We start from the raw sequence: 22,137 nt of genomic DNA, 5'->3' as shown, positions 1-22,137 counted from the left end.
GTCTAATTAACCAGCAAAAAAATAGGCTGGAGGCATGGGTCAAGTGAGCAAGTAAGCCAAAGCAAAAGAGAGGCCTCTGAGTTCCAGCTGAATAGGACAAAAATGAAAAAGAAACGCAAGAATGAATGAAGGAACGTAAGGATGAGCTGGATGCTGTGCCATACTCTTGTTACTCCAGCCACAAGTGAAGCATAAACAGGTGGATCATAGTCCAGGCCAGAATCAGTTTGAAAATAATAAAAACAAAAAGGACTGGGTGTTATGACTCAAGCAAGAGTGCCTGCTAGTAAGCTCAAGGCTCTAAGTTCAAACCACAATATCAAGGAAAGAGAGACGGAAGGGAAGAGGTATAGGGAAGATGGATATGCACAAGGTCCTAGGCTTGACATCCAGCATAGACAAAGGAAGGAAGGAAGGAAGGAAGGAAGGAAGGAAGGAAGGAAGGAAGGAAGGAAGGAAGGAAGGAAGGAAGGAAGGAAGGAAGGAAGGGGACAGACAGACAGACAGAAAGGAAAAGAAAGACGGGGCTAGGAATGTGGCCTAGTGGTAGAGTGCTTGCCTAGTATGCATGAAGCCCTGGGTTCAATTCCTCAGCACCACATATATAGAAAAAAGAAGTGGCACTGTGGCTCAAGTGATAGAGTGCTAGCCTTGGGCAAAAGGAAGCCAAGGACAGTGCTCAGGCCCTGAGTTCAAGCCCCAGGACTGGCAAAAGAGAGGGAGAGAGAGAGGAACATTTTCCGTAGCAACAATAAAAATTGCCTAGAGAAAGTTTTTAATAAAATGGCAAAAATCTTTTATTTTTAAAGAAGGGTCTCGTTTTTATTCCGCTGGTCAGCCTGGGCTGAGATTCTTATACTTGTGCTTCCCTGTAGCTGAGGTAGCAGGTGCATACTACCATGGCCTGAGATGGAATCTCACTAACTTTTTCTCTATTTTGCATGTTTGAAATCTTTTACCATAAAAACACCTTAATGATATACTCAAAAAATAAAATGACTGAAAACAGTATGCAGAAGGGTTGTCAGAGATTGGTACTGGCATAAAGAAATATTTATCAGCTAGTAAATAAAAGTATTCTAAGTCTAGAGTTGTTAACCTCTTGAATCTTACTCAACAAGTACTCAAGTAACACAAGGCACAAGTTGCAAGGCACTGTTCTTAGTGCTGTTGAGGATAAAAAAAAGTTAAGTAGTCTTTGTCGGCAAGACACTTAAAATCTGAAGAATAGAACCACACAGGCATAGCTTCACAAAGACCTTGATATTAGAGATGTGCACTGAAAGCCATACAACTCTAAGAGTAAAGAGAAGGCTGAGGAAGTTGGGTTGAACTCTAGACAAAGGTAAGAAAGCCCTACAAGGCCCTTTCAAATCAGTCTTCATGCAGTCTTCAAGCCTGACCTCCCATTACTTTCTGTTTAAGAGCAAAGAAGTGGAGGCACTGAATATTCAAAACCCTGAAAAACATCCATTACGTGGATGTAAAAGCAATAAAAAGTTAGTTTTCTATTATGTCCAATCTGACACAAACACAGATAAAAAAAAAAGCCAAAAGTACAATTCTTTTGTTTCTCTACAAGGCAAAAAAAAAAAAAAAAGTCTAGGAGAGGTAGAGACATAAATATCATAGTTTGGCTTGCACTAACTCTGTAAATACTGGAAACTCAAAACCTACTGGAAACTTCAAGGTGAATGGAAAAGAAGAACAGAAATTCTATCTCTATAATAGAGCAATCCAAGAAATGGAAGTGTGGCTGAAGTGGTAGAGCACCAGCCTCGGGTGGGGGGAGCTAGATATGAACTCAACAGTATTGATACACAGGCATAGACACACACAGACATACACACACACACACACAGAGCCAAATATGATTATTTATCCTGTTTTATCTTAGTACCTCTAATGTTTCCTCTTTATGACATGCCAAGCTTCATTTCATAATACAACTTGTTACCGTTCTTTATTATTTGTTTTGGTTTTGTTGCCAGTCCTGGGCCATAGACCCTGGCTTCTTTTTGCTCAAGGCTAGCACTCTACCACTTGAGCCACAGCGTCACTTCTGGCTTTTATCTGTATATGTGGTGCTGAGGAATTGAACCCAGAGCTTCATGTATAGGAGGCAAGCACTCAACACTAGGCCATATTCCCAGCCCCTTGTTACCGTTCTTGAATTCTAACACTAAACCACTTTAAAATTAGAATAAAAATATAATATCTCTATCTTTTGGAAATCTCCTATACATAAATCTGAAATGTATACCAAGAAGACTGTCTTTTCCTTAGTGAATCTAAAAGTGTCTATGCTGAGGTATCGTAACAAATGATTGATATAGATTGATTCACTTGATTGATGGACTAGTGTGAGAAAAGTTCTCATTCTGTAGCTCAGACTGACCTCAAACTCACAATCCTCCTGCCTTGGACTCTTGAGTACTAGGATTGCAGGCATGCACCACCATGCCCAGCTTCTATTCTATTTAGTTCTACCTCAATGTTTATTCTGTGGGAAGGAGCTCTTCAAGCAGATGTTTGGAGGGACTGCTCTCAGGAAGAGCTATCACAAAACTTTTTTTTAACCACAGCCAAATTCCAATATTATTATTTTTAGTAAATGGTAACAATGAAATGTAACAAACTGACCATGTCTTAAAATTAGCTTTAGGTAATGTAAGAAGAGGGCAAAGGAGTCAATTTCTAAAAGACAAATATACCCAGAATGGATCAAATATCTATAGAGAACAAAGTATAATTAAGAAGTTCCTGGTAAGACAAGAATCCCATCCTTCATTTGCTGAGAAAGTTTAATCCAGAAAGCTAACACCTATCCCTGGCCCAACATGTGTGTGTGTGTGTGTGTGTGTACACACACACAGACATTATTTTATTTTGGTGGTACTGGAGTCTGGACTTTGGTTTCTTGACTGCTAGGCAGGTAGGTAGGCATTCTCTGCTTGAGCCATGCCTCCAACCCTGTAAATAAAGTTAACTGATCATAAGGTTTACATCTATTTGTGTCAGTTCTTTAAGAAGCGTTTTTATGCTGCCTCTCAAAAGGAACGGTTAGGTTAACATTTTAAAACAGGCTCTTTGCAATAAAACACAGGAGGCTGGTCAAAGGAAACCGGGGCACCTATCTGAGAAGCAACCCTTGAGTCACCCCACTACTCCATGGTGTCTACAAACATCTTCAGTACTGTTTTGATTTTAGCCAGCTAAAAAGACTGTCAGGTCCAGCCTCCTAAGGAATCCACTGAAGTAGACATGAGCCAGTCATTCCATGTTGGCATTCGGCTAGACACTCTCTAGTTAAAGCCCTAAGCCCTGCTCACTTAGGGCTTCTAAGTGAAAGCAGCTCTGGAAGATGCTTTCTTACCTGTGGAGTCATGGTAGAGGGATCTGGCTCAGGAGCAGCTTGCTGTTCAGCACTCTTGTTCTTGGCCCCACTCTCCAAAGGCTCTTGCTGGACAGTTGTCTTATTCCCAGAAGGGACGGAGGGTGGTGGTAGTAGCTGGGATTTAGAGTGGCCCTGGGAGGGGCGGGAAGGCGATGCCTGAGACGGGGGTAAATAGGTCTGGGAATGGCTCAAAAAAGATTGTGAGGAGGACGAGGAGGAAGAATAAGTAGGGGTGGGCGCGAGGTAGGACTGGGAAGGTGGGGACTGGGAAGGGGATGGCTGAGCGGGGGGCAGGTAGGGCTGAGACGAGGACGGTGGGTAAAAGGAGGGTGGCGGCTGAGGTGGGGGCATGAACGACTGAGAGGGGGGCATATACGACCCGGGCGGTACGGGGGGAGATTCGGGAGGGGAATCCAGCTCCATTGGAACCAAACCAGGAGGCCCATCTCGTTGGTGGTGGAGCATCTGGTGTTTGTACTGCTGCTGCTTCTGGTAGCTGAGTACCGGCCCGGGCGGCGGGGGCATCGGTGGCGGCGGGGGCTGCCAGTCTCCGTAGCCGCCCCCCGGCATCACCGGCGGGGGCGGCATCGGGGGCGGAGGGAGGTGGTGGGGCTGGAGCACGCACTGCATCTGCTTCTGGTGCATCTGCTGCAGCTGCTGGAGCTGCGCCAGGTGCTGCTCTCGGAAGCTCAAGAAGCCCGATGAGGAGGGGGCTGCGGCAGCCGTCGAATTCGGATACCCCGGCCCCGGAGAGGCCTCAGGAAGCGCCACCGGCGGCGGCGGCGGCGGGATCGACGGCGGTGGATAGTGGTTGTTCCCGCCATAGCGCCCCCAATTCGGGTACATCTCCGAAAACAAGGCGCTGAGCTCGTCCTGGCGCCGTTACTCGTCGCAACCGACCTCCAAGGAGTCCCGGCGGCGACGGCGACAGCCGGAACTCGCGGCGCCTACAGGCCACGGAACGTGTAAGCGGAGCGCGCCAGTGCGCCGGCGCTACCGAACTGGGCCCGCGACCGGGAAGGCGGGGACCGCACTGAGACGACTACGCCTGCGCAGTGGCACCGAGACGAGAACAAAGGCGAGATAGAGAGGCCGCCGGCTTGGCGACCCGCGACTGCCCTCTGCCTTCAGGTTCGAGGATTGTAGGCAAGGGTGGAACGGTCTCATAGAACCCAGAAACCATAGAGTCTCACAGTCCAAAGGGGTGGTAGACATCCTATTACTCCTCGGGTTCATTTTTGAAAGGGGGAGGGGGGTGGGTAATTCCATTCACGGTATCAACAACAAAACCCAAGGAATAACCTAAGAAACACGTAATAGTTACATGAAGAAAACTCATGGCCCTTAGGCCATGCATGTGGAGAAAATTAGATTTGAAATAGTGGAGAGGTTTACCATGGTCCTGCAGGAAGAGAAGACAGACTGTAAAGATTTCAATTCTCCCCAGATTAAGTCGATAGTCTTAATTCATGCTACCCAAAAGTCTAACTGGGAACAAAGCTGTGAGGAGTGGAAATGTATTTTGAGTTTAGACATAAGACAAATTCAAATTCCTGCAGGCATGTAATAGGTGAACCATTGGCAGGTACTATGAAAGAAGAGAAATAGTATTGTTCATAATTTCTAAGCACATTAAAAAAAAGCACACGTTGTGAGCGTCTCCTCGGAACTAAAGCAAACATGGAAAAGCACAAATATTGTATAGAAGTCGGGCACTGGTGGCTCATGCCTATAATACTACCTACTTGCTAGGCTGAGATCTGAGGATCATGGTTCAAAGCCATCCCAGGCAGTAAAGTCCTTGGGACTCTTATCTCCAGTTAAGCACCAGGAAACTGGAGGTGGAACTGTGCTCAAACTAGTAGAATGCTAGCCTTAAGCACAAAAACTCAGGGACAGTGCCCAGACCTTGAGTTCAAGCCCCACAACCTCCCCACCAAAAAAAAAAAGGTACTTCAGAATTCCTTTGGCTTGAATGAATTATTTAAAAAAAACAAAGGTGGCTGGGGCTGAGAGTATGGCCTAGTGGTAAAGTGCTCACCTCTTAAACATGAAGCCCTGGGTTTGATTCCTCAGCACCATGTATATAGAAAAAGCCAGAAGGGGCGCTGTGGCTCAGGTGCTAGCCTTGAGCAAAAAGAGGCCAGGGACAGTGCTCAGGGTCTGAGTTCCAGCCCCGGGAGTGGCACACTGTAAGAGTTAATAAAGCAGGTAGCTGATAAAGAAGAATGCCACTGGGTATTCAGGCAGGTGAGAAAGTTTATTACCGAACTGCTTGCCTCTGGCCAAGATGATGCATGGCGGGAGAGAAGGGTTGATCCCCTTCTCTAGCTTTATCTAGGGCAGGGGCAGGGAGATGTGGCCAGGTGGATTAAGATGTGACCTCAGGGAAGGGGGAGGTAACTGGGTGGAGACTTACCCAGGTGGGGGCATCTGCTTGGAGCCCTGGGGGATGGGAACCTTACTTACACACACCATGGGGGGTGGGGGATGAAGTCTAGAACATAATCACTTGAGGATTTCATCTCAGCAATCGAGATCTTCACCCTGCTCAGGAGGTGAATGTGAGGGCAAGCAGAGCAGTTAGACATCCTCAAAAAGAAAAGCTTCTATTCTCAAGCAGGAATTTAGTTGTGCTCCTTGTAATTTTATTGAAGTAGAACATATGTGCATAAATTACATGCCATAAGTACACAGTATAGTTTTTACAAGTGTTTTTGCAAGAAACAGAACATTACACAACCTAAACATCCCATTTCTATTTTTAATTTGGGTGAAGGGAGCAGTACTAAGGCTTGAATTTAGGGCTTTGTGCTCCCACTTAGCTTTTGTTTGGTTTGTTTTCTTTGCCAGTCCTGGGGCTTGAACTCAAGGGCCTGAGCACTGTCCCTGGCTTCTTTTTGCTCAAGGCTAGCACTCTACCACTTGAGCCACAGCGCCACTTCCGGCTTTTTCTATATATATGGTGCTGAGGAATCGAACTCAGGGCTTCATGAACACGAGATGAGTACTTTACCACTAGGCCATATTCCCAGCCCCCACTTAGCTTTCTAGCTCAAGGCTGGTGCTCTACCAATTGAGGTATGACTCCACTCTAGCTTTTGCTGATCAATTGGATATAACAATCTCTTTAACTTGTCTGTAGAGACTGACTCAAATCACAGTCCTCAAATCTCATCTTCCTAAGTAGTAAGGATTACAAGTGTGAGGCACTGGCACCCAGTTTATTTTTAATTAAAATTCCTTTTTGGAAAGTATAAAGATTAGGAATAACAGAAGAGTGGTTAAGAAAGAATAATATAGATATGGTGAATTTGATCAAAGTACATTATATGCATGTATGTAGACATCATAATGAACTTGTACAATTTATGCTAATAAAAATTTAATATATGAAAATAAATGTAATTCACTATAGTAGTAAAGATGAAAATCATATGATCATATTAATGAAGAAAAGAATTTAATAGATAAAGTAAAACTTCATGATTTTTAAAGAGATTAGATTTTTTAAAATATTATAAAGGCTGGGAATGTGGCTTAGTGGTAGAATGCTTGGCTAGCATGCATGAAGGCCTGGATTCGATTCCTCAGTACCACATACACAGAAAAAGCCAGAAGTGGCGCTGCAGCTCAAGTGGTAGAGTGCTAGCTTTGAGCAAAAGAAGCTCAGGGACAGTAGCCAGGCCCTGAGTTCAAGCCAAGACTGGCCAAAAAAACAACATTTCTCCTTAGATCCTTTGCCTATTTAGTGATTGGTTTATTAGCCTTGAAAGTGGTTAATTTCTTGAGCTCCTTGTATTTTGGGGGGTACTAGGCCTTTGTTGATGTATTACTGGTAAAGATTTTCTCTGTCTGTTATCTGTCTTTTTAGGTTAGTAACTATGTCCTTTGCTGTACAAAACCTTTTTATTTTGGTGTAATTCCATTTGTCAAGTCTCTCTCTCTATCTGCTGTGCCCATTAGTTTAATGTTAAAGGTTCACCCAAGGCCCTCAGAGAATGTCTGCTAGCCTTGAGCAAAAGGAAGCCAGGGACAGGGCTCAGGCCCTGAGTTCAAGGCCCAGGACAGGCAAAAAAAAAAAAAGATGGTATACTACTGCAAGCCAACAATCCCTTTCTTTTGAATGTGTGTACATGTGCATACACACACACACACACACACACACACTACCAGAAGTCCTCTTTATAACTCCTTTGTTACTATTTTGAGAATTAGGGTTCTCCAGAGACACTAATAGTGTGTGTGTGTGTGTGTCTGTGTGTGTCTGTGTATTTCCAGTAGCAGTTGTGGGCTTTCAGCCAGCTTATTTTTTTTTTCTTGTGGCTAGCACACTACTACTAAAGCTACATTTTCAGTCAGTATTTTCTCTAATTAATTGGATATAGAGTCTCTCTGACTTTTCTGCTTTTTTTTTTTTTTTGCCAGTCCTGGGCCTTGAACTCAGAGCCTGAGCACTGTCCCTGGTTTCCTTTTGCTCAAGGATAGCACTCTACCACTTGAGCCACAGCGCCACTTCTGGCTCTTTCTATTTATGTGGTGCTGTGGAATTGAACCCAGGGCTTCATGCATGCTAGGCAAGCACTCTTCCACTAAGCTGCATTCCCAGCTCCTCTGCTAACTTTTTTGGCTGGCTTCAACAGTTATCATCCTCCAGACCTGAGTTTCCAGAGTAGCTTCAATTATAAGAGGAAGCCACTGGCATACAGATCATATTTTGCACTTTTTTTTTTTTTTAGATTTTGGTTGTGGGGTTTGAACTCAGGGCCTGGGTGTTGTCCCTGAACCTCTTTGTGCTAAAAGCTAGTGCTTGAGCACTTGAGCCACAGTGCCACTTGCAGTTTTTGAGTGGTTAACTGGAGATGAGTCTCACAGACTTTTCTTCTCAGGCTGGCTTGGAACCTCAATCCTCAGATCTCAGCCTCCTGAGTAGGTAGGATAATAGGCATGAGCTTTTGCTTATTTTAAAATATGAGTGCATGGGGCTGGGAATATGGCCTAGTGGCAAGAGAGCTCCCTCATATACATGAAGCCCTGGGTTCGATTCTCCAGCACCAAATATCTAGAAAACGGCCAGAAGTGGCGCTGTGGCTCAAGTGGCAGAGTGCTAGCCTTGAGCAAAAAGGAAGCCAGGGACAGTGCTCAGGCCCTGAGTCCAAGCCCCAGGACTGGCCAAAAAAAAAAAATAATAATAATAATAAAATAAAATATGAGTGCTGATTACCTAGGTATGTTCAATTTAAAAAAAAATTTTTCAAGTTATACTACTCATACCTGATGAAATTTTTGTTCATGTTAACATGCAAAAAAAATGTACTTTCACAGAAGGGTTGAATGATGGCAATTCAAATGAATGTCAGTTGTATAGTTACATTTACATAGTTTAAAAAAATAGGCCTGAGGGCTGGGAATATGGCCTGGTGGCAACAGTGCTTGCCTCCCATACATGAAGTCCTGGGTTCAATTCCTCAGCACCACATATATAGAAAATGGCCAGAAGTGGCGCTGTGGCTCAAGTGGCAGAGGTGGCAGAGTGCTAGCCTTAAGCAAAAAGAAGCCAGGGACAGTGCTCAGGCCCTGAGTCCAAGTCCCAGGACTGGCAAAAAAAAAAAAAAAGGCCTGAGTCAAAGAGAAATTATTAGGAAGTATACAATTGGACTTCCTGAAAGACTGACAATGTTGTATTTCTTGAACAAAGGGATGTTTTCACAAATACTGCTTTGGTGAATCTTATGTAACTATATATATATATACACACACATATATATGTATATATATATATATATATTTTTTTTTTTTTGGCCAGTCCTGGGCCTTGGACTCTGCCTGAGCACTGTTCCTGGCTTCTCTTCGCTCAAGGCTAGCACTCTGCCACTTGAGCCACAGCGCCACTTCTGGCCATTTTCTATATATGTGGTGCTGGGGAATCGAACCCAGGACTTCACATATGCGAGGCAAGTACTCTACCACTACGCCACATTCCCAGCCCTGTAACAATATTTTTATGCTTTGTGGTTTCTTGTTTGTGTGCTTGTTAATGTCACTTTTTTTGTTTTTGTCCATCTTGGTGCTTGAACTCAGGGCCTTGGTGCTGTCTCTGAGAGTTTGTAATCAAAGCTAGCACTCTACCACTTTGAGCCACAATGCCACTTCCATTATTTTTCTTTTGGTGCTGGTATTGGCACTTGAACTCTAGGTGCTGTCCCTTAGCTTTTTCACTGAAGGGTTGTTCTACCAGGTGAGCTTTGATGGTTAATTGGAGATTAAGAGTCTTAATGACGTTTCTGGCTGGTGTAGATTAGGATGTGAGCCATTGGTGTAAGACTCACAATTTAATTTTGTTTTAGAAAAGTGGTAGTAGGGCTGGGAGTATGGCCTAGTGGCAAGAGTGCTTGCCTCCTACACATGAAGCTCTTGGTTCGATTCCCCAGCACCACATATATGGAAAATGGCCAGAAGGGGCGCTGTGGCTCAGGTGGCAGAATGCTAGCCTTGAGTGGGAAGAAGCCAGGGATGGTGATCAGGCCCTGAGTCAAAGGCCCAGGACTGGCCAAAAAAAGAAAAAAAGAAAAAGAAAAGTGGTAGTAGAAAAATTAGGTAGAGAAAGGTAGGAAACTTTCTCTGTCTTTTCTTCTCATCCTTGCCCAGCAGGCACTGGGTCTCTCCAAAGCTCTCCCTAAACAAGATGGTTATTGGGCCTGGGAATATGGCCTAGTGGTAAAGTGCTATACATAAAGCCCTGGGTTCGATTCCTCAGCACCACTGTAATAGAGCCAACTCTATTAGGTCAACCTGATCCCAAAAATTCTTCTGTAAATGGCTTGTTATTTGCTCCACCCTTTGTCAACCTGCTACATCTGTGCTGCACTTGCTCGTTTACTCTATCCCCTGCGTTAAGTCCCTACATTTGTGTTAAGCTTTTACCTATAAAAACCTTCCCAAATGAAGACTCAGGGCTCTCAATCCAGATCCGCTGTGCCGGTCACGGTTGTGAGCCCAAGCTCGAGCTTGAAATAAAGACTCTCATGCATTTGCATTGGATTCGACTCCTTGGTGGTTTTTGGGGACCCCAAATCTGGGCAAAACATTGGGGGCTCGTCCGGGATTCCCCAGGCCCCAGGACCCCCGAACCGGAGAGTCTTACACTGATCAGTGTGTTTTTGTTTGTCTGTCTTTATTTGTAATTTGGGTACCAGAATTTGTAAGAGTTGGAATTGGCCTAAGTGGATGTGTTGGTGGGTCATCAACTGGAGGTCTTGGAAGACGTTCCAGGCCCTCATTTTGGGGTTCAAGTCCCCCTTTGTATTTTTTGAAGGGATGCAGAGGTGTGAGAGGCCCGCGTTCCACACTCAGTTTTGTCTAGACACTTAGTTTTGACTTTTTTGTGGAGTTGGTGTGAGAGGCCAACATCCCACTTTTTCTTGCCTCTGGAGAAGTTCCATCTGTTTTTTGTTTTTGTTTTTTAAGGAACTCTGTCCAATCTGCGCTGGCGCCGTTCTTTTCATGTACTGTTTTTCGTGTTCTTATCTCTGTTTGTTATCTGTGTTGTGTGTGGACTGTTATATTGGGAGCTGGGACAGACTCAGACTACTCCTCTTTCACTTCTGACTGACCAATGACATGAGAAAAAGGGCACAAGACATGAGTGTGGAAATTAAAAGAGGTAAACCAATTAGACTTTGTAGGAGAGAACGGCCTGCCTTTGAGGTTGGGTGGCCAGCAGAGGGAACTTTCAATCTTGCCATCATTAATGCGACAAAGAATGTGATTTTCTTCCCAGGAAAAAACGTCCACCTAGGCCAAATTCCGTACATTCTGGTTTGGCAGGATCTAGTTAAAAACTCCCTCTTTTTGGTTAAAACCCTATATATGCCTCCCCAGGGGGCAGTCGCCAGAGAAGATCTTGGTAGCCCGGGACAGCCCCAATAAGTTGGGATGAAACAAAACTAAAACTCCTGCTCCGTCAGCGCCCCCTGTCTTGCAGGATGATGTTGACCAGGAACTAACTTTCCCTCTACCCTACCAGACACCTCTGCCAGCAAGGGGTGCAGAGGCCGCTCAGCCTCTGGCGGAATGGCGGCCTCATGTGAGGGGACTGGCCGCGGGAACCCGAGGGAGAACGAACAGGGCAGCTCCTGCGATTTCCCAAGGGCCAGCAGACTCGACTGTTGTTCTGCCCCTGGCGTGCTGCAGGACCCCCTGATGAAGCTGGTAACCAACCCCATCACTACTGGCCCTTTGCTACCTGTATAATTGGAGAACTCAAAATGCCCGGTTTTCTGATAACCCTAAAGATTTAATTAGCCTTTTAGACACTGTTCTCTTTACCCATCAGCCCACCTGGGATGATTGCTGGCAGCTCTTACAGGTGCTTTTCACTACCGAGAAGCGCGAGAGGATCGGGGTGGAAGCTCGGAAATTGGTTCCGGGAGACAATGGACAGTCCACTATGAATCCTGATATCATAAACACCATCTTCCTGCTCACTTGCCCCAATTGGGATTTTAACACAGCTGAAGGTAAGGAGAGGCTATGGGTCTATCGCCAGATTCTAATGGCAGGTCTCAAAGCAGCTGCTAGAAAGCCCACTAATTTGGCCAAGGTAGGAGATGTACAGCAGGGTAAGGATGAGAGTCCAGCTGCATTTCTTGAAAGGGTGATGCAGGCCTTTCACCAATATACACCAATGGACCCCAAGGCACCTGAAACTAAAGTGGCTGTAAGTCATGGCATTCGTAAATCAAGCAGCTCCGGATGTTAGAAGAAAGTTACAGGAAGTAGAGAGACTGAGGGAAAAGAGTTCACAGGGTTTGATGGAAGTAGCAGAAAGAGTGTACAATAATAGAGAAACTCAGGAAGAGAGGGAGGTGAGAGTGAGGACTGAAGGAAGAGCTAGAGCAGCAGAGTGTGCGAGACAGACCCGGGACATGGCAAGGAGGATTCTCTTGGCAGCTACAACCGTCACCCCAGATGAAAGAAGACACCAACTGCGGGGCTTGATGCAGGGCCTAGGTAAGGGCGGGAACCTGAGGGAATGAGAACGTTCCAGATTACAGAAAGGTCAATGTGCCTATTGTAAAGAAAGGGGCACTGGGCCAAGAATTGCCCTAAGAATCCAAGAAGAGACTCTGACTCAGGCTCAAGGTGTGGTTCCTGCTGCGTGTTAGTCACAAGAAACAGTGGACCTCAGTGTGGGCTGAGTATCCCACTCATTCATGGTTATCCCGGAGTGCCCATATCCCTTGCTGGGACAAGATCTCCTTACCAAAATCGGGGCCCAAATTCATTTTCATCCAGGCTGGACGGCCTTATTGGACTTGAAAGGGCGCCCTATTCATGTCCTGACTATTGATTTAAATGATGAATGCCTGCTGTACAAACAACCATCGCTACCAGAGATTGACATAGACCATTGGCTTCAGGTTTTTCCAGAAGTGTGGGCAGAGACTGGGGGAATGGGATTGGCGAAACACAGGCCGGCTATATACATAGAGTTAAAATCTGGAGCAGACCCAGTCAGGGGCCGGCAATACTCCATGCCACTTGAGGCTCAAATGGGAATAACTTCCCACATCGGGCACCTATTAGAACTGGGGATCTTAAGGCCCTGCCAGTCAGCCTGGAATACTCCCTTACTGACAGTTTGCAAGCCACACTGCAATGACTATCAGCCAGTCCAAGACCTGAGGGAAGTCAATAAGAGGGTAATGGACATACATCCAACTGTTCCTAACCCCTATACCCTCTTAAGCTCCTTGTCCCCAGAACAGCAGTGGTATACGGCCTTAGATTTAAAGGATGCTTTTTTTAGTCTGCCCTTGGCTCCCAGAAGCCAGAATCTGTTTGCTTTTGAGTGGACTGATATGGAGAAAGGCATTAATGGACAACTGACTTGGACCAGGCTGCCTCGAGGGTTCAAGAACTCACCTACCATCTTCAACAAGGCACTCCATGAGGATCTGGGAGAGTTCCATTCTAATCACCCTGATATGACACTTTTACAGTATGTAGATGATTTCTTGACTGCCACCAAAAACTATGAGGTGTGCCTGCAAGGGACTAAGGACTTGCTCCAAACTCTGGGAAACTTGGGATATTGGGCATCTGCCAAGAAAGCCCAGATCTGTAGGCCTGAGGTAATTTATTTGGGATACCTGTTAAATGAGGAACAGAGATGGCTAACACAGGCAAGAAAACAGACTGTGTTAAAAATACCTCAGCCACAGAACCCTCACCAAGTGAGGGAGTTTTGGGGGTCGGCTGGCTTCTGCAGACTGTGGATTCCTGGGTTTGCTGAACTAGCTAAACCCCTCTATGAAGCCACCAAAGTGAGACAGCTGTTTCAGTGGACTGAGAATATGAATCAGTCTTTTTCACAGATTAAGACTGCTCTGCTGTCGGCCCTGGCCCTAGGGCTGCTAGACGTGACCAAGACCTTTTACATGTACATAGATGAGTGCAAAGGCATTACCAAGGGAGTACTCGCTCAGTATTTGGGCCCTTGGTGAAGGCCAGTAGTTTATCTTTATAAGAAACTGGACCCAGTTGCAGCTGGGTGGCCACCTTGTTTGTGGATGATAGCTGCTATTGCCTTGCTAGTCAAGGACACTGATAAATTCACTTTGGGACAAGAACTACATATAACTACCCCCCCCCCCCCGCCCCATGCTGTTGAAGGGATCCTGAAACAACCACCTGAATGCTGGCTCAGCAATGCCAGGCTCACCCATTACCAGAGCTTGTTGTTGAACCCATCCAGAATCTCCTTCCAGGCACCAGTTGTGTTGAATCCTGCTTTGTTGCTACCTGACCCAGACTGGGAGCACCTCTACACAACTGCACCAACATCCTGGCACAAGTACATAGTATTAGGGCAGACTTGAGAGATCAGCCCCTACCAGACACTGAACTCACTTGGTACACAGATGGCAGCAGCTTTGTCCAAAATGTCCAGAGGTATGCAGGGGCAGCAGTTGTGACAGAGACGAAGTCATATGGGCTGAACCTCTTCCCGCAGGGACATCTGCCCAGCAGGCAGAACTGGTGGCACTGACTAAGGCACTAACTTTGGGAGAAGGCAAGAGACTGACTGTCTACACTGACAGTCGTTATGCCTTTGCCACAGCTCACATCCATGGGGCCATATATAATGAAAGAGGGTTGCTAACAGCTGAAGGGAAGACTATTAAAAATAAAGAAGAAATTCTAGCATTAATAGCAGCCCTATGGCTACCAAAGAAATTGGCTATTGTTCACTGCCCAGGGCACCAAAAATCTAAAGATCCTGTGGCACAAGGGAACAGTTTAGCAGACAAAACTGCCCGAGGAGTGGTCCTCAAAGTAGACGCAGCCGTGGTCACCACCCTGCCCGACCCCGGGCAGAGACAGTTACCTGAAATCCCCAGTTACACCAAAGAAGATTTGGGTTGGATCAAAAAGCTGCCTATGACACAGTGCTTGCACGAGTGGTGGCGAACAGCTGACTGTAGGGTTATTCACCCCGAGAAATGGGGAGCAAGTATTACTCAAGATGCACCATTCCACTCATATGGGCACCAAGAAGATGCAGGACCTTGTGAGACATGCAAAAATAAAAATCAGGGGTGCCAATTCCAAGATTGAACAGATTGTGGCCAAATGCAAAGCCTGCCAGTTGACAAATGCAACCCGGAATGCACCAAACCCTAGGTCCAGACAAAGAGGAGATAAGCCAGGGGCATACTGGGAAGTGGAATTCACTGAGGTAAAGCCTGGAAAGTATGGATACAGATATTTGTTAGTTTTCATAGATACTTTTTCAGGATGGATAGAGACGTTCCCTACTAAGCATCAGACAGTACAAATGGTAGCTAAGAAGCTGCTAGAAGACATCCTACCCAGGTATGGCCTTCCAGTAATGATAGGATCAGATAATGGACCTGCTTTTGTGTCCAAGGTAATACAGAATCTAGTAATGGTTCTTGGGGCAGATTGGAAAAATTGTGCATATAGACCCCAAAGTTCAGGGCAAGTAGAGAGGATGAATAGACCCCTAAAAGAGACCCTTACTAAATTGACCATGGAGACTGGCGGAGACTGAGTAGCTCTCCTCCCCTATGCTCTTTACAGAGTACGGAACTCTCCATACGAAATAGGCCTAACCCCTTTTGAGATTATGTTTGGTGTGCCTCCCCCTATAAGTCCTAATTTGTGATCACATTTGCTGACTGAGTTTGACTATGAGCTTTTGGCTTCCCTTAGGGCCCTACAGCGGGCCCACCAGGATGTTTGGTTGTGACTAAAGAGTCCTATATGACACAGACCCCCCCCTCCCCCTGCCGCCTGAACCCCACTGCTTTTGCCCTGGAGACTGAGTCTGCGTGAAGCAGCATCATCAGAGAAACCTGGAACCTCGCTGGAAAGGACCATTTGTGGTAATCCTGACTACACCCACCACTCTCAAAGTGGACGGAGTCGCCTCCTGTATCCACTACACCCATGCCAGGCTAGCAGGCCCATTTGCAGTGAGGACAGACTTCATCCCTGCTCAGAAGTGGCAAGTTTCTTGCAACAAGGACAATCCCCTCAAGCTTAAGTTGCACTGCTTCCCCCAAACGGCATAATGGAGGTGTTGTTGGTTTTTATTGTTTTTGCCTTTAAGCCATGCAGACCCCATCAGCCCCTTAATCTCACTTGGCAAGTTGTTAATTTAGCAAATAAAGAAAATTCTGAACTCCACTTCTACAATAGCCCCTCCAGGTACCTGGTTCTCTGATCTGACCTTTGACCTGGCCTATCTGTTTAGACTAGGATGCAATGATGAATCCTTACAGGAACAAACTGCCTATATTGTAATTCAGTTTATTGAAGCAAAACAAAAAAATGTTCGCTGCGGAGGTTTCACCTGGGGCGTGTGCTTGTATATGATAGAACAGGACCCAGGTGCCTTGTTTGCTGTCTGCCTCCTCACAAGGCCTCATTCAACCTCGGGAAGCAGAATAGGGTCAAACAAGGTCAATGCCCCTAAGTCAGCCTGAAGAAGTTATAGAAGATGAATGATCTTCGCTCATCAGCTCCCCTTTAAGCTCAAATACCAGAATCATTTTTGGGAAAATGAGGCAGGATAATTTACAGGCATGGAAACAGTGGTAACAAATGTACCAAAGTGGAGACTTGCACTTGTGAAAGGTGGTTCTATCTATACAGAAAGCTGCAGGCAACCTAGCAGAAGGTGTGACATTCTTGTGGAGCCATAAAACTGATGGTCTCATGCACCCAGTATACACCCCTCAATGTAAACAAAGTAAGTCAAGGGTTTGACTAGGCTAAAAGGGGGGATGTAGATCTGACTATATTAGGTCAACCTGATCCCCAAAATTCTTCTGTAAATGGTTTATTTGCTCCACCCTTTGTCAACCTACTACATCTGTGCCACACTTGCTCGTTTACTCTATCCCCTCCATTAAGTCCCTACATTTGTGTAAGCTTTTACCTATAAAAACCTTGTCAAATGAAGAGTCAGGGCACTCAATCCAGATCTGCTGCATCAGTGACGGTTGTGAGCCCAAGGTCAAGCTTGAAATAAAGACTCTCATGCACTTGCATCGGATTCGGCTCCTTGGTGGCTTTTGGGGACCCCAAATCTGGGCATAACACCACATATATAGAAAAAGCTGGAAGTGGCGCTGTGGCTCAAGTAGTAGAGCCTTGAGCAAAAAGAAGCCAGGGACAGTGCTCAGGCCCTGAGTTCAAGCTCCATGACTGGCAAAACAAAACAAACAAAAAAAAGAGGGTCACCAGCACCCATATGGAAGACAGCACCACTGCTTGGTTATATTGCATAATCAGAGGAAGTCTCTAGAAGGACCCTCTGGGGCTCCTTTCAGCTTTATGATCCTCACAGGCACTCTACCACCCCATTCCTTTTTTGCTTTAGTTTTCAGAGTCTTGCAATTTTGCCTGGGTCCAGCACTGGGCTGCAATCCTCCTACATTTGCTTTCCATGTAGCTGGCATTAGAAATACCATCATGGGATGGATTGGTGGTTCAGATAGGGGGGTGGGTGGAGGGAGGTCTCACTAATGTTTTTCCTGAACTGGTCTTGAACTGTGAATCTCTCAATCTCTGTCTTTGAACTAGCTGGGATTATAGGTATCTGAGGGTTTTTTTTTTTTTTTTTGTAGTTAAGTTAAAGTTCCTTGTACATCCTGATAATTAATCCAATTAATTAGATATATGATTAAGGATTTCCTCCTACTGCAAAGGTTACCTTTCATTCTTGGTTCATTGTTTTGACATGTAGGTATTTTGGTATGTGTGTATATACATAGGTATTTTTGTGGTGGCGGTGGGGTTTCAACTCAGGGTTTTGTATTTGTTAGGCAACCACTCTACCACTTGAGTTGTACCCTTTGATTTCTTTACTTTTTAAAGTTATTTTTAGGGCTGGGGATATGGCCTACTGGCAAGAGTGACTGCCTTGTATACATGAGGCCCTGGGTTCAATTCCCCAGCACCACATATACAGAAAATGGCCAGAAGTGTCGCTGTGGCTCAAGTGGCAGAGTGCTAGCCTTGAGCAAAAAGAAGCCAGGGACAGTGCTCAGGCCCTGAGTCCAAGTCCCAGGACTGGCAAAAAAAAAAAGTTATTTTTAAAGAATAGGCTTGAGTTTTCCTTTTTTGGGATGGTGGTGGTGCTGGTGCCTAGAACTAGCCTTAAATTGCCAATCCTATGATCTTTGCTTCTTGTGTAGCTAAGATTAGATGTTTGCCACCACACAAAGCAAACTCCCCCCCCCCCCCAGTCCTGGGGCTTGAACTCAGGGCATGAGCACTGTCTCTGGCTTCTTTTTGCTCAAGGTTAGCACTCTACCACGTGAGCCACAGCGTCCCTTCTGGCTTTTTCTATATATGTGGTGCTGAGGAATCAAACCCAGAGCTTCATGTATGTGAGGCAAGCACTCAACCACTAGGGCATATTCCCAGTCCCACAAAGCAAACTTTTAAATAAGACAACATGTCAATTTCAGAAACATTAAAAAAGTGAGTGTATTTAAACATATTCAGCTCATAACAGAGCCAATGAGTGAAGAGTATAATAATCATGCTGATTATTGAACTGATATGAACTGGCAATAGAGAAAGCTGGTCCAAGGACGGTAGTGGAACTGTGTCTTGTAAAAATTAGAACCGAGGGGCTCCATAATCATCTGGCATCCGCTCGATATTGTATCTGATCAGAAGAGAACAAAATTGGCACTGTTAAGAGAGGTGGGTTCAAAAACTATTTAAGATCCTCTACTGACTGTACCACTCTCATCATCTCCCAAGTAGAAATTCTTTCGGCCAGTGGGAACATTTTAGAGGAATCTCATAAAGAATGAATTATAGCAAAATGCTATCTGTAACTTATTATCTTTATTCATCAGTCACAAAGTAAGCCAAGTGGAGGAGCCAGGAAGTGAGTCCAGATATCTTTGGCCAAAAAGGTTACCTAGACTTAAAATAATGCTTTTTTTTTTTTTTTTTTTTTGCCAGTCCTGGGGCTTGGACTCAGGGCCTGAGCACTGTCCCTGGCTTTTTGCTCAAAGCTAGCACTCTGCCACTTAAGCCACAGCGCCACTTCTGGCCATTTTCTGTATATGTGGTGCTGGGGAATCGAACCCAGGGCCTCATGCATACGAGGCAGGCACTCTTGCCATTAGGCCATATCCCCAGCCCTAATGCTTTGTTTTTAAAGCAGTACATCTATTTCTTCTAGTAATCTTATTTTTAACAATTTGATGATCCATTATTCCTAAAGCCTATCTTCATCTTCTACCTTTGTTCTCACTACTTTGTCTCTTTCCTTCAACAAATATTTGAAACAGTAATTTGTTTGAAATTTTTTAAATTTATTTTTATTTCTTTGTGCCTGGCCTGGGGCTGGAACTCTGGGTCTAGCCCTGTTCCTGAGCTTCTTATGCTCAGGGCTAACACTCTACCACTTGAGCCACAGCTCTACTTCTGGCCCTTTTTGGTAGCTTAGTGAAGAGTCTCAACAGACTTTTCTGCCTGGGCTGGCTTCGAACTGTGAACCTCAGATTTTAGCTTCCCAAGTAGCTAGGATTACAGGTATGAGTCACCAGTACCCGGCTTTGAAATCCTTTTATAGCTTTATAATCTGATGTCATTTTTATTTTTAACAGATCTCACTTTTATTGATAAACTATATAGTTCTAATTAGTTTCCCAATAATAATTTCTTACCTATGATTAGAAATATACATGATAGGAACTCCAGGGATCTTTCGGATTCTTCGTTTAAGGTCACGGTCAACTGTAGCCACAATGTAACACTTGTGCTGAAAGACAGATTCAGTGAATATACCCAGCTCTCAGAGTATATTTTAGTGACAACTAGAAAATGACACTTCTACTACAGAGGAATGTGTACTAATAAATGAACATTCATTCATTTCATAATAACTAGCACAGGAAAGACTGCAACAACTTGTGGAGTAGTTCCCATGGTCAATGAATTCCTATTTATGAAATAAAGAACAAGTTGTTTGGACTGAATCTTGAAGAGGACAAGGTAAAAACTTCTTAAGTGAGCTAGGCACCAGTAGCTCATGCCTGTAACCCTAGCTACTCAGAAGGCTGAGAACTGAAGATTGCAGTTCAAAGCCAACTCTGGCAGGAGTCTGTGAGACACTTAAAAAAAGCCAGAGACAAAAAAGCTAGAGGTGGAGCTGTGGCTCAAGTTTTAGAGAAGTCTTGAGCAAAAAAGTTCAGACACAGCACACAGGCCCTGAGTTCAAGCTCCACAAAGGGAACCAAAAATTAAAAAAACAAAACACAACAAAAACCTTCATAAGTGGAAGGGACTTTCTTTTCACTTTTCAGGAAGACAAATTGTTCAGTTCAGGAAAACACCCTAATTGACTCTGCAAATGCAGAGCAAGTGACACAGACTGGAGGGCATATGCTCTCAATCTTTTGTGTATGCTCTGAGGCCTTTGTGTGTTGAAGGAAGGCTCCCTCTGCCCTGGAGAACATTGAAAAACATCTCTATGACCAAGAATTTGAGCTTAGCATCTCTGAAAGCTGTAATACGTATCTGTCAAATAGAAAATACTTTGTGTTGTACTTTAATTCACTTATATCTAAGTCAGCATTGAGGGCTTTGTTTTGTTTTTGCTGGTCCTGGAGCTTGAGCTCAGGGCCTGTGCTTCTTTTTATTTTTTGCCAGTCCTGGGGCTTGGACTCAGGGCCCGAGCACTGTCCCTGGCTTCTATTTGCTCAAGGCTAGCACTCTGCCACTTGAGCCACAGCGCCACTTCTGGCCGTTTTCTATATATGTGGTATTGGGGAATCGAACCCAGGGCTTCAAGTATACAAGGCAAGCACTCTTGCCACTAGGCCATATCCCCATCCCCACTTAAGCTTTGTTTTGGGTGGTTAATTGTACGTAAGAGTCTCATAGCCTTTCCTGGTGGGTTCAAACCTCAATCCTCAGATCTTAGTTTACTGAACAGCTAGGATTACAAGTGTGAGCCACTGGTTCTCAGCATCACTGAGTTTTATAAAAAGCTATGTGGTGGCAGCTGTGCTATGGGAAATTAAGGGGAATGCTGGTCCCATCCATGGAGTATGTGGCTAAAGGCTGAAGTGGTAATCAGATGAAGATCACTGCAATTACCATCTTCAGGAGAAGCGAACTTTCTTCTTTTACACTTGCCTCCCCTTCTCTCTTTCCTTTTTTTTTTTGGGGGGGGGAGGTATACTAGTGATCAAACTCCAGGCTTGGTACATGCTAGGTAAGTGCTCAACATTTAGTTACATTTCCAACCTGGGAGAGGTCCTTATTAAAGCCATCAACAGCAGATCTTGTGTTTGACAAGGTGGTCACAATGCAAGAATTCAAAACATACTTATCCTGTGGTATATGTGAGACAGAACCCTGAGAGATTCTCAGATGCAGAGAGAATTATAGAGGGGACAAAATTCCTGTGAGGTGGAAATGCACCTTATTTTAGATGCAGAGAGGTAGAATTTGACATATTATTATACCTAAGTAGTCTACACAAGTCATTTTACAGAGATTTGGGGGATTAAAGAATCAGTAACTGGGGCTGGGGAAATAGCCTAGTGGCAAGAGTGCTTGCCTCGTATACATGAAGCCCTGGGTTCAATTCCCAGCATCACATATACAGAAAATGGCCAGAAGTGGTGCTGTGGCTCAAGTGGCAGAGTGCTAGCCTTGAGCAAAAAGAAGCCAGGGACAGTGCTCAGGCCCTGAGTCCAAACCCTAGGACTGGCCCAAAAAAAAAAGAATCAGTAACTGTCCCAAGTCACATACCAAGTCAGTGTAAATATTGAGATCTGAAACCATGTTTCTTTCCTAAGCATGTCCTCTTTTCATTATTGTTGGAATATATGTTTTCTATCCATTCTCTCAAGTAAATGAAAATGTTTATGCTTGTTATGAAAGGTTGCTATAAAGTCCTTTTCATTTTACCATTTATATTCCTAGATACTTTACAGATCATGACCTTTATAGACCATGACCTTTCAAGTGATAATAAGCTTGCATTTTTTTTTAAAAAAGCAAAATTTAAATTAAAAAAAATGATGATACTGCCAGGTGCCAGTGGCTCATGTGTGTAATCCTAGCTATTCAGAAGGCTGACACCTGAGGATTGTGGTTGGAAGCCAATTTACACAGGAACGTCCATGAAACTTACCTCCAATTAACCACCAAAAAGCCGGAAAAGGAGC

The 22,137-nt window shown here is 44.8% G+C and overlaps 2 protein-coding genes and 1 long non-coding RNA gene across 8 annotated transcripts in view; 1 reads left to right on the top strand and 2 right to left on the bottom strand.

Moving 5' to 3' along the window:
• Ylpm1 (YLP motif containing 1) overlaps positions 1-4,401 on the bottom strand; it is a 73,264-nt gene extending 68,863 nt beyond the window's left edge. For all 5 annotated transcript variants that reach the window (XR_007213197.1, XM_048362327.1, XM_048362328.1 and 2 more), the window contains exon 1: positions 3,377-4,401. Coding sequence is in view for 4 of the 5 variants with exons in the window: in XM_048362327.1 (XP_048218284.1) it covers positions 3,377-4,243 (867 nt within the window). In the remaining variant the exon portion in view is untranslated. The remainder of the gene's footprint in view (positions 1-3,376) is intronic.
• Positions 1,013-21,601, top strand: LOC125363247. Its single transcript, XR_007213198.1, has 3 exons — positions 1,013-1,023; positions 5,595-5,608; positions 21,483-21,601. It is a non-coding gene; the product is annotated as an uncharacterized LOC125363247 (long non-coding RNA).
• The window catches only part of Fcf1 (FCF1 rRNA-processing protein), a 30,119-nt gene continuing 14,461 nt past the window's right edge, over positions 6,480-22,137 (bottom strand). Inside the window, exons 7-8 of one of the 2 annotated variants that reach the window (XM_048362332.1) lie at positions 19,624-19,718; positions 18,396-18,608 (exon numbers count right to left, since the gene is read on the bottom strand). In XM_048362332.1, coding sequence (XP_048218289.1) covers positions 18,560-18,608; positions 19,624-19,718 — 144 coding nt within the window. In that variant the 3' untranslated portion in view covers positions 18,396-18,559. Of the gene's footprint in view, positions 6,492-18,395; positions 18,609-19,623; positions 19,719-22,137 lie in introns of those variants that run through there. The other variant, XM_048362334.1, reaches the window with a different exon arrangement.

This window comes from Perognathus longimembris, chromosome 14 (assembly GCF_023159225.1).
Source record: "Perognathus longimembris pacificus isolate PPM17 chromosome 14, ASM2315922v1, whole genome shotgun sequence".
NCBI lineage: Eukaryota > Metazoa > Chordata > Mammalia > Rodentia > Heteromyidae > Perognathus > Perognathus longimembris.
Note: the sequence above shows the minus strand (reverse complement) of the source record. Positions and strands in the feature narration are given on the sequence as shown.